The sequence below is a fragment of the Siniperca chuatsi genome, linkage group LG22 (assembly GCF_020085105.1).
Source record: "Siniperca chuatsi isolate FFG_IHB_CAS linkage group LG22, ASM2008510v1, whole genome shotgun sequence".
NCBI lineage: Eukaryota > Metazoa > Chordata > Actinopteri > Centrarchiformes > Sinipercidae > Siniperca > Siniperca chuatsi.
In genome coordinates this window covers 7,580,325-7,592,919 of record NC_058063.1, presented here as the reverse complement: position 1 = coordinate 7,592,919, position 12,595 = coordinate 7,580,325, and the positions used below count along the sequence as shown (strand labels likewise).

At 39.6% G+C, this 12,595-nt stretch overlaps 1 protein-coding gene across 4 annotated transcripts in view; it reads right to left on the bottom strand.

Moving 5' to 3' along the window:
- The window catches only part of LOC122870458 (dynein axonemal heavy chain 2-like), a 76,425-nt gene that overhangs the window by 30,613 nt on the left and 33,217 nt on the right, over positions 1-12,595 (bottom strand). For all 4 annotated transcript variants that reach the window (XM_044184661.1, XM_044184660.1, XM_044184662.1 and 1 more), the window contains 16 exons: positions 12,036-12,161; positions 10,334-10,552; positions 9,028-9,145; positions 8,230-8,366; positions 7,068-7,205; positions 6,802-6,960; positions 6,398-6,550; positions 5,724-5,815; positions 5,336-5,531; positions 3,513-3,737; positions 3,193-3,297; positions 2,220-2,408; positions 1,812-1,897; positions 1,529-1,659; positions 1,213-1,362; positions 304-471 (listed from right to left, as the gene is read on the bottom strand). In XM_044184661.1, coding sequence (XP_044040596.1) covers positions 304-471; positions 1,213-1,362; positions 1,529-1,659; positions 1,812-1,897; positions 2,220-2,408; positions 3,193-3,297; positions 3,513-3,737; positions 5,336-5,531; positions 5,724-5,815; positions 6,398-6,550; positions 6,802-6,960; positions 7,068-7,205; positions 8,230-8,366; positions 9,028-9,145; positions 10,334-10,552; positions 12,036-12,161 — 2,392 coding nt within the window. The remainder of the gene's footprint in view (positions 1-303; positions 472-1,212; positions 1,363-1,528; positions 1,660-1,811; positions 1,898-2,219; positions 2,409-3,192; positions 3,298-3,512; positions 3,738-5,335; positions 5,532-5,723; positions 5,816-6,397; positions 6,551-6,801; positions 6,961-7,067; positions 7,206-8,229; positions 8,367-9,027; positions 9,146-10,333; positions 10,553-12,035; positions 12,162-12,595) is intronic.

Here is a 12,595-nt window from a genome sequence, read left to right as displayed (position 1 = left end):
CGTATTGGAATGTAGCTGACTGAAGATGGGATAAGAGGAACTGACTGTACAGAGGCAATACTTCAGAAATCGAATTCAGGTGAATCAGCCAGGAGCTAAACTATGTCATGCTTTACACTGAATATAAAAGAACATATGTGAGTCCATGGTTGTTCTAATCTTTAATTTTCGTCTTCGTTTTGAGCTTTCCTTGTTATAATTTCCAGACCACAGGGTTACTTCCAAAGTGGAAGGCATTGAATACAGTCATGCTTTCCGTTTCTCAAACATCTGTGAATGTAATAGTAGTGTGTTTGATCTCACCTTCTCTAAATTCCTGTTTGCGATACTGCTTGGTGACTTCCACCTGGAATACCTGGTACTCACAGATGGAGGCGGCCATCTTAGACAGGCTCTGTCTACCAGAGCCCCCAACACCTACCAGCAGCATGTTGCCCCTGAGCTGACTGATCACACGTACTGCACGGGTTACTGTGGAGGGAACACAAAAATATTACCCAGATAATACATTTTATCTGAGATCCTTTATTAACAGTAATCTTACAAAAGCCCTGTGTGTGGCTTGTACAGCTGACAAGGATTTCTTACAAATATTCAGATATTTTGTCCTCATATCAGCTTTCGTTGCTGGAACATTATTATTCTGCATGTGACAAAATCTACAGCCATGCAGTTTTTTTATTTGCACTACCTTTTAATAGTGTGCAATCTGTTCTAATATTGACATAGAGCTTCATGGAGCTTCAGTGGGCCTGGAAATCCCTGTTACAAACCAACAATACATACAAGCAAGTGTTGATCCATGTTGTTTCTATAGTAATGTAGTGCTATTGATTTGCAATGGCATGTGGTAATGTGGCACATTGACAGCAGTGTGCAGAGAGCATAACCTAGTGCTGAGAGGCCTTCTCTCTTTCAACTACGGGGTAGCTTTTAGCTGCTCCTCATGCTGTGCTTTTCAAAGGAGTTTCAAACTGGGCCTGAATCATAAAACTGGCAAACAGTGAACACAGCAAAGACACATCAGCGTACAGCAGATGAGGACCTCTTATATTGATTGTGATAATGTACTGGATTGACTGGACAGAGTGTGATGGGTGGAATTGACGCTGTGGGTTGATGCATCAGGAGAATTTAATTCAAAGTGTATTGTCCATTTAAGAATGTCTATGAGGGTGTGTGTGGATGTGTGTGTTGTGTTCTCAGACACACTGTGCTCGATGGCGTCTCGGAAGAGCACCAGGCTCATGGGCACTACGCCTGGTGTCAAGTTGTAGTCCTCCAGCTGGGTTTCCATGAACTTCTTGAGAACCTTCATGTCCAGTAGGTCCTCATACACACAAGACTCACTCAGGAAATCACCTGACCCACACACAGAGAAATAATAATCATTAGTCTATCAGTTTCATAATGCTTAAAACACAGTCCATTACCAATCCATTATCTTATCTGTAAGAGTATTTTTACACTCATTGGTGTGACATTGACATTACTGTGTGCATGTATGTGTGTACAGTAATACATGTACCAAATATTGGAGGTTGTTTGTTGGGGCAGATGCTGTGAAACGTGAGGTCAAAGAGTGAGCCCAGTTTCTCCCCCAGCAAAGCAACAAAGGCCTCCATGTCACTGTGATCTACAAGCCGGTCTGAGAAAACCCTGAAATCAACAACAAAAACATAGACAACAAATATTATCCACTATGTACACAAAAAAGCACTTGTATGTTTTGTAAAATAAAGTAGAAAATAAAGTAGAAAACAATTCACAACTGCATATGTTCTAGGCTTCAAAAAAATGTCCTTGGTTACCTGAAGCACTCATGGATCCACAGTCTAGTAATGTTGTTCTTGGTATCATGGAAGTCTGGGTGAGCTCTTAGCAGACCCTGAAACACCTAGAAGGGGTGGAACAGGAAAATAATAATAATTAATTTGCAGATTACTAAAGTATTAAAAACTTTCAATTTTCTAAAGATTTCAAAATTTTGAAATCTAAATAACCTCATAACCACTGTTACCTAAATCACATAACTAAACAGGTTAAATTAAATAAGCCTTCAGTTCATTTCAAGAAAATCTGTTACCATAGCCAGTGATACTGGTAATTTGAGGCTTAGTAGAGTGCTTTCCTAAGTTGAACTCCCTGTGTGAAACAGGCTCCAGTTGTATTTTCTTGAAAACATATAATCTAACTGATCTCTATGTATTACTGTGTACCTTGGAGATATCCCTGAGGTTGAAGAGGTAGTGTATCTTGGCTGGAGTGGGAAGAAAACGAGCTGAAACATCATAATACAGTTCTAAGGTGGCCTGAGTCAGAATCTCTCCAATGGGCTTCACCTCCTCCTTAAAACCCTGTAGCTTTTGGTCGATCATGGTACTGTAGATACACCTGATCTGGGACTCCTGCGTGCAGAGAGGACAGGTCTGTTCACGTTTGGTACATTGTGTAAATGATACAGCCATGTCAAGAAGATACACAGTTGTACTGGTCAAGAGAAAGAAAAACGGGGTGTAACAATTCCATGTCATGTTGTCCACAGGCACTCACCAACCATTATAATCTCCTAGGTGGTGGATTTGAGAGAGAGAGTGCAATTTTGCAGTGGTTATCATTATCATTATGGGTATAATCATAATCAGGCTAATTCCTGTATGGTGAGATGAAAAAGAGGTTGACAAATGGTGATGGAAGATGATAAAATGTCAGGTGACCAGGATCAACCTTGCTGAAATGCACAGAAATAGTTTGATGCTAGAAAAAGGAAAGAGACAAAGAAAAACAAAAGAGCATTGCTAAAATGACTGTCAGTCTCTTGAGAAAAAAGTCAAAACTACACAATTTATAAATTCGGGTATTTTTATTTCCTTGCTTATTTATTTGTCTACATTTTCATTGCATACTGAATACATTTCAATGCCTGTTTAAGAAAAAATCAATTCATTACTATAATTTTGTCACATTTAGACCTCAATGGTCAAAGGATAAAAGTCAGAAAGGACAGGACAAGAAAGGGCAGGACAGGACAGGGCAGGACAGGACAGGACAGGACAGGAGAGGAGAGGAGAGGAGAGGAGAGGAGAGGAGAGGACAGGAGAGGAGAGGACAGGAGAGGAGAGGAGAGGAGAGGAGAGCAGAGGAGAGGACAGGACAGGAGAGGAGAGGAGAGGAGAGGAGGAGGAAACTTACATTAGGGAAGGTCATATTGATGAGGTTGAATCGACTCTTTAAGCGGCCAGAGATGTGAGTCCTCCCTCCACCAGGGGGCCCCATGGATGCCAACAAGAACATGTCCTAACAAAGCAGACGCGCACACATACACAGTTTTATGTTCCCTAAGTAACACAAACCTATGAAATGAAACATATTTCATATGTAAAGCTTGTAATGGTAATTAAGAGGTTATTATGGAGGAGGCACTGAGAAGGCAGAAAAATTATAATATCTTTTTCTCACACACACCTAAAAACAGACAACACTCCTGCCCTCATCAATATGCCCTTTCTCACCTTGACAAACTTTAGGGTCTGTTTCTGGCGGTCATACCAGAAGCCATAGTCGATCCAGAGGCGCAGCAGTTCCAGCGGTGGCTGGGAGCCAAAGAGGTCATGGGCTGGCATGTTGAGGTCGTCCAGGAAGCACAGCAGGCGCTTCCCACCTGCTGGCACAAACACGCTTTTGGTTCTCTTCTCTATGCGGCTCTCCACGATGGCCTGGATGTTATTAGAGGTGGTCTGGACAGTGATGGAGACACAGAGAGAAAGACAAAGATACAGAAAAGATGGAACGGCATGTTTCATCGTGTACCTTCAAAATGTTTCATATGTTATGAAACAACATAAACAATGTGGCAAATTTCAAGAATGACAGCAATACTGAGAAAATATATCAAAAAGTTAATTGTAAAAAATATGTTTGTGTGAATGTGCCTTTTGTGAATGTGTGCACAATTATGTATTTGCGTAGGTGATTTCAGCTTATCAACCAAATTAGACAGTACTGTGACTTGTGGGATATCTCCATATCTGTATAATATACTTTATGTGACTGAGACAAAATAGGGAGGAAAATCTTTACACTTACCCAGTGATATCAAAATCATCTTGTGTGTATTGTGGGTTGAACTATGGAATTTACATTCATAATAAGATAAACTCTGTTTTGAGAACTAATGACATTTTCAACCACTGTTTTACATCTATTCCTCCGATGAGAATTTGGAAATCTGCTATGGAGAAGAAAATCCACTTTGCTGGTGATTATTTTGTTATAAGTTTGAGAGATATTGACACTAAAAATATTTAATCAATGCAGCAATGTCCACTGAAAGAAAAAGAGAAAGATGGGGAACAGTCAACCACTCATAGGCTATTGAACATATATGTGTGCAGATGAACTACTGTAAAGGAAGTGTGTGAAGGAAAGAGAGTTGGAAAAGGCAGAGAGAAAAAAGATTAATAAGGAGCACTTATCCCAAAATATATATGAATCAAATAATATTGCAGGGAATGGGACATATGCAGAGGAGAGAGGAGGGAAAAATGGTGGGGAGAGAGCTGCTAGGTTAGAGCTGGGCTGTGGGGGGAGATGGTGAAAGGTGGGGTGTGTGTGAGTGCCTCCTTCATCTCTGGCTCTCTAATAGCCCTTCATCACTGCTCTCCAGCACTGACATCCGCCTACTCTAATTGTAGTGAAGCTGAGATGGAGGCTATTCAAAGCCATGACGTGGCGGGATGGAGTCACATGCACACCCAACACCTGTACTCAATCATCTCTACATGACTGCATCTCATGCTGCGAGTGAGGGCGGTTCGTCCAAAGTTACACTGCTGACAGATGAGATGTGTGTGCTGGCCTGTGCATATGTGGGTGAATTTTGTGCGTGTGTGGCATCTATAGAATATACTCTATGACAGCATGTGTGTTGCAGCCTTCCAATTATAACCTTAAGCTTCATGGAAAGACAAGAGGGAGACAAGAGACGCACGTGCAAATAAAGAGGGAAAAATAAAACATCAACGACCTAATTAAACCACTTCTTTTAACAATCCTTATTGAATGTTACTGAAATTCCCTATTCCTTAATCCTAACCTCAACCCTCATGACTATATGCCTTTATTCTATCTAAACCTAAGTCTGATGCTAACAATATTGCTAAACCTATGTGTTATCATAAATTGGGATCTTGAAAAAACTGAGCATCAGCCAAAATTACCTTTCTTTGCGATAATGCTTTCCTTTATAAAGGCAAAGTGGTTTGTACAAGGATAGAAGAACAGGAACACATACCTGGCATACACAATAACACACAGACCATGCAAAGGCACCAACCTGTGAAGACATGTTGACAGTGAGGGCAGTCCACTTGTTATCCAAGCCCTGCAGGACGCTCTGGGCCACTGAGGTTTTACCAGTGCCCACTGGTCCGGTGAGCAGCACTGGGTACCGACCCAGAACCAGAGCCTTAACCAGGAAGTTGTAGCGAACTGTATCCACGGTAGGAACCATAATCTTATAGAATGGAGCACTGCAGGAGAGAGCAGAGGGAGAAATATAAATGTATTTTTTTTTATGTTAGTCGCAGGTTATATGATCTAGTATTTATTCAGTTTCAAAAGTAAACGTAAAATAACTGAATTGGCAGAGTGAAGTGGATAAAACATCCATCCAAACACACTCATACATAAATGTGTACAACAGCTGATGTTGGGTTACTTACTTGGCATTGTAGTGCCAGCCCTTTGGCAGCATATCTTCAAAAGAAGCCCAGGTTTTGTTCTTAGTGTCCACATAGTACTCATAGACCGTGTCCTGAAAGAGTTTACATAAAAAGTTCAGAGCATGTTGGTGCCTGCCAAGGCAGATTCATTCAGTTTGTTGAATGAAAGTGGGGGTGTACAGTATTATCTATCATTAGTATTATGACTGTGGTGTATGTAAAGTGCTTACATCAATCCAACCAAGGCTTGCAATTGCAGAATCATCTACACATCATAGTGATATAATGTAATAGGTAGTGTAATGATTATAGAAAAACTGGTTATTGTGTTTTACTTAGGGTACGATTTGGCACAAAATGGGACCTTCATGGTATCAAGCTACGTTTGCTATATCAACTTTTGATGTTGTAGATGAATTTCTGTAATCGTGGATACTCAGAATAAAAACATCTTTCACCTGTCTTTCAGTATCATAAATGCCCCCTTGCTTACCAAAAGCTACCGGTAGCCCTACTTGTATACTTTTTTGCAAAACATAGTTTAGCCACAGCTGTTGCAACCTACAGTACACTTAACACTGATCAAGCAAGCAACCTAGTGAAGAGAGAGAGTGCCATTTGACTGACTTTGTAGGTCATAAGTGTGTAAACAAATATTATGCTCTACAGAGGACCTTGATGGGGAAGGTGCCCTCCATCTCTCGTAGGAAGTTGTCCATCTTCTTGCGTCCATCCTCGTCAACAGAGGCACAGATGGACCAGATAAGGCTGAAGATGAACCAGAGCTCCACCATCCTACCCAAGTTTTCTGTGTCTGAAGAATGCACCTGGAGAAAGGGGAGAGAAAGAAAATTATACTGGTTTTCATATTGGGGATGCTTAAGAGATAATGTAAGCCTTTGTTTTGGGATTTACTTGGTAATGTAATGGGGTAGAATGGGTTAATTTATGGCTTAATTTCAGTCACAAGTCAGTTATACCAAATGCCATTAAGGATCAACATTTAGGGTGTGCTGGAAAATTATTTTATTATTATAATGTGCAGTGAGGGTTACAGATTGCATGCTACTTGTCATACCCCGTTGCTGGATGTGGCCAGGGAGTCATAGAGGCAGCAGAGAGAGGTTGCTCCATTAAGCTCAGTGATGGGAATCAGCTCCTTACAATTGCTCTTCTTAAAGTTCAGTGTGCTCTCTATATATTTCTCAAACAAACGCTTTAAATGGTCCACTTCAGCCTGTGGAGAAATGGAGCAATAGATGGAGATGGAAGAGAAAAGTTCCAGAAAATAAGGGAATAAAAAAAGACTATGACTAAGAGTTATTATGAGTGAGTGCATTGTACCTTGGGTCGCTTGTCCATCCAGGACTGAACAAAAGGCTTCCAGCCCAGATCGGTATAATCGTTGTAGACCATCCCACAGCGAGACACTGTAGCTGGAGAGGCCATTGCCAGGTTCTCAACTTCAAACAGCAGAGACACCTATGACAAAAGAATTTCCATATAGTTTTTCTGTTGGGATCATTTTACAGTACATGGCTGACTACGCTACAGTAATATATGGTAATTAATTAGATTTTGTTTTGTTATTAGCTTATTTATCTGGGACCATAAACAACATTTTACTACACCAGATTACTGCCATTGTAAAAAGTAAATTTCAATGTTACTATATTCTCTACTTGAGACAGAATGCTGACATCAATTTCAAAGAAAGAGCAAAGTGAATTAACTTTTTTAATCATGCAATGTGCATGATTTGTTTATTGCAAAACAATGACATTCTAGACATACTGCTTATTGTCAGTATGTCTATAGAGGACAATTGTGCTTTTCAGCTCATTAGCTTGTACTGTACTTGTACTACTAAAGCTCCTTCCCCCTTTTAATCATGTAAAACACACAAACATGGTGGTGATTTGTTGGAGGTCACTTTGTTCCATTTCTCAAGTGAGCCAGACTGGATCAAGCCACTTGAATGCTCTAGCTCTTTCTCAGTTTAAAGCTATTAATCTTATCCTGTTTTTGTTCTTTTGCCTTGTAGGATTAACTAAACATAAGTAAACCAAAAAGCCCAGTTTGTTTCTTTAGAGAACTTTTAGTTGCTGCCCAGAACAAAAAAAATTTTAGTCATTGCATATTCACTGCTTTCCATTTGGAAACTGGTGAAAGTTGGCAATGCCTAGTTCCCTGTTGTTTGAAAACATGTCTACGTGTTCACCATAAATCCACTGTAATACTTAACACAATGTGTACATGTTTTTATGTTAAGTCTTTTTAATGTAATAGTAGGAAAAGCACAGGTGTAAATAATACAAATATTGATGGCCGCTTCAGTTTCAGGCTTCTGGTATTGTGCATGCTGACTCACTGTCAAACTGTCATGGCTTACTGGGACACTTGAATAGAACGGAGGAATCATTAATGGTTTTAGTAACACCTGTGAAATGTCAAAATGTCTGTTGTGTAAAATGCCCATGAGTCTGGTTTCCAGCTCTGTTCTCACCTGTTCAGGCATGGAGATTCTCTCTCCATTGATAAGTGTGAGCACCTTGTTGTCATCCATAACAGAGTTCATACTCTCTATCCACAGAGTGTCAACAGGCCCGTCAAACACAACCCACTTTTCATCTGGTTTCTCATCTAAAGAATGGAGAAGAGGTGCATGTGTGACAGAAAAAGTTAAGGGACATATAAATAAAGTGTCAGTGTTCATACTAGAATGTACATTACAACGTACGTAACAATTTTAAGAGAGTACGATTAACTTGTCTATGTAATGCTTACCAGTTTACCTTTTCATTTAAAAAACTATAATAAAAAAATGAGTTTTAACCTTTGGATTGTGGGTTTGAAAACCAGTTACATACTGTCCACAAAAAGACTAGGGTCTACACAAAAAAAGTTTGTGTTGTCTGTGTTTATTGTGTGCCAGTGTGTGTACAGCATGGCAAAGTAATGTGTAAAAACATTTTGGAACTACAGTGTGCAGCCAAAAAGCCTTGCGAGGTCAAAATTTAGTCAGAAGAGGGTTACATTCACACCACAACATACAGCTTCCCTGTACTCTATGACGTTAACTTCCCAAAGCAGCAATATGCATAGTGAAATAAAGATTTTTTATTAATAATGACAATTTTAGATGGACTGTCTGAAGTAATTGCTTATGAAGTGAAAGGCTCAGTTAAGCGGGAGTTTAGAAATGGGAATGGGATAGGCCAGAGGAAGAATCATCAGTCCCTAGTGTGTGTTCAGTTATTCTACATGTAGTATGAACAGCAATGTGTGTTTTTAGTGTCAGCACCTGCGCAGGCTGATCTCATGAGGGAAGACAGCACTCCGTCAGTCCACTCATTGGTGGAGAGGTCATTTTCTCCATACAGCTCTCCCAGACTCATTGCCTTGGGGTTCAGGGGATACTCCTATTGTGCCACAGGAAAGGCATGAAAGAGAAGATAATAAAAAGATGTCAAAAAGTGCATTAAAATGGCAGATAATAATTACTGAAGACTGTTTGTCAGCTACAAAGCTTAAAATGATGAGAACACATGAGAACAGTAGCTTTTCATGGAATGTGCATCCTTTTGCCGATTATATAAATTAGATATATGATTTGATTTGGTTCTGAATGGTCTACAACCAAATCTGATTAAGGTAAGGAGTTCACAAACACATAAATTAATTTTAACAACATTTTAACAATTGGATTTTCCCTTTTTGTGCACAACTTGTGTGTATAAAAACAAACAGAAACACGTCCATAAGTGAGGTGATGTTTCTAGTAGCTGTCAGATTAGTTTATCAAAGTGAGAAGGATAAGTATATGTCTTTAGGGTGTGTACTAACACTTTGGTTACACATGCTGTTCTCATCTATTGTATGGTTAGCTGTTTACATGTTCATACAGTACAACTGACTGTTCATTCGTCCATTTTTCAAATTATCATTATTAATTAAAACTGCAATACATTTAATCATAGTTTTGGTTTACAGATTATATGTAGTTATTACTGTTTAATTTTGTCATAGTTTTCATTGTGAAAAAATTAAGACTGGTTTCATAGCAGCTCTGTAAGATACAGTATGCATCCCTTTTTTTGGCTGTGATTGCTGGAGTAGGTAATATTACAAGCAAAGACATCACATAATACCTACAGTATGCAGATGTTATGAAAATAGACAAAGAGCAGGGGCAAGTTTGATTTCTTTAATCATCTAATATGTGAGTTTCACAAATGTATTGGCATTCAGTAAATAATTTCATTGGCCTACTCTGGTTCCAGTGAAATCCAGTGAAATCTTAGAAATCAGGGTAAGAGAGGAAGGAAGCCAATCTTTGACAAGCCGTATCTTGATATTGCAGTTACCTTTCATTCTCACAAGTAGTTTCAACATTTTTATCTTGTCCGGATGTGTGTGTGTGTGTGTGTGTGTGTGCGTCTGTGAGTGAGTTGTGGAGAGTTGAGAATTCAAAACACTACATTGGAATAAATGCCTCATTTCAAATTTGACTATCTGAAATATATCCCTCAAAGTGAGACCCCAGAATGTTCCTTTTAAAAGTAGCAGTATTAGCCAATGAATTACAGTGTATTCTAATCCACACCTACCTGGACCAGCTGGAAGCCAGGCACTCCCTCATTGTGCAGGGCAGTGAGGGCACTCTGCAGGGTCCTCCAGGTAACGCTCTTAGCGCTGCCTGTCTTGCCAACCAGCATGGAAGAGTGTCGAGAGTTTTTGGTCTCATAAAGTTGGATGACTTTGGTTATAGTAAAAGGAATCACCTGCAAACCGCTCTGACGAAGCTCCACCTCTATAGCCTCCTTCAACTGCAACAAAATGACAGCAAAAGATGGTCAGTGATGGTGATACTGGTGGTGATGGTGATATTGTAAATATACAGAAAATTATGATATATATATATCTTATCTTATTTGATCAACACACAATTTTATTTTATTTTATTTGGTTCCACCTGTATCTCGTTGTCTCCCCTACCTGAGTTTATTTAGTCTGTGTTCTTCCGTTGTTCTGTGTCAGGTCGTCATTGTATTTGTGTTAAGCTTCCCGACCCTAGTGTTTTGGATTTATGCTCTGTTTCTTGTGGACCTTGTTTATGGATTTTTGTTTGCCTCTTTTGGACTGCTTACCTGGTTGTGACCACTGCCTGCCTGTAACCCCGTAAGCCTTGTACATTCATTAAAAACTGTTGAACTGAACCTGTTCTGCCTGCTGTCTGCGTTTGGGTCCTCTCCCTGTTTCCCGGCTTGACACTTAAATGTAACAGGATATCCGTTATCCGGATATCCGCTGGTTACACCAGAAGCCCCGAAGCATTGGCTGTTGCCCCCAGAGGCTACATCGTCGTCAGACAATAGCCAATGGATTGCTCTCGCACTACAAAATTTGAAAATAATGAGGCATCAAACACTTCTTGCTACAGGGAGCTGTGCACTACCTTTTAGTTTTCTCTTGCACACACAAACACACGGCCTAAGATATTCTTGCCACATTTCCACTTGCTTACGCTACCCATTTAACCCATAGGCTACACCAACTTTTGCTTGCCATTTTAAAACCTCGTTCCTTTTACTGGCTATTGTGAATACACTCAGAAAGCAATAACGTTTCTGTCCAAAGGTTCACTATGAGCACACAGAAAATGTTATGCTCTCCTACATACTCCAGTGCTGTGCTGAGAGCATACACTCAATTCACAGGGGAAGGGGCAAGAAAGAGTTTGAGGCAAACTTTAAGACTGAAAAACACAGACAATGTGTGGACCAAGACACTATCCCATGCATCTATGAAGCTCTTTTTCCAAATCACTGTAATCTCAAAAATTGGAATCTGCTTTTCACAGTTTGGAAAGGCAAACCAAGCAATAGTTATTCAGCCTGCCTTTGTGTGCTTTGCATGTGATGATGCCTATAAATATATTCATTTATATATGTTTATCAGCAATCTTTATAAACACAAACCATCTGTACCAAAGTTAAGGAGAAAGCCATATAGAAAAACAGAAACAATGATAAGTTAGACCACAGGTTGTCTAACTCTGCTGAGCATTCCAGTTTCAGTATTGGTAAGAGCTGTTTATGTATATACTGGTGCTATAATGAAAAGCTTACAGGACAGCCTCTGGGGTGAATGATCTACAGTTGAACTATACTTCCTTCTGCATATGCTTGCACAGATAAGAAATATGTTTTTGTTTTTGGGGACCAAAGAATAAGGAACACTGTCATACAGTCATTGAAAACATAAAACATTAGTTCAATGCAGGAATGCTGATCTCGATTACTGACTTACCTTGCCATAGTCTATAATGGGTGTTTCCACAGCAGGGAACAAATCCTGGGTGATACCATTGAACAGTGGCACATCAGTAGAGGTCAGCTTAGCAATGTTCATGTCCTTCATAGCCATTAGCAGGATCTGAGGTCAGAGATACAAAAGCAGACTCTCAAATACACTTCCTATTGAAGAGTTTAGTTCATTTGAAAGGGAAGGACAGTAATTAGTTGAGTTAAATTTATAGGTGTTGGTTCTTCTATGATTTGACATTGTAGTTAAACGGGATGCAAAAAGAGATTACAACACAGCTTGGGTTCACATTCCAGTTCATGAAGTCATAGCAACTGCCTGCTATTCCCATGTAAGTGCATGAAATTCCTTCTTTGTTTCCACAGACAGTGTTACTTTTTTTTGCAAAGAATAAGGACTGTGTATTTGTCCCCCATCACTTATACTGGAAGTGCATTAGGAAGAGATCTCTTAATGGCCAGTATGAACAGAAAGATTATACCAAGCAAAATTTGCATAAATGTTCATATTGACACCTGACTGAAGTATTAAATACCAGTAGATTG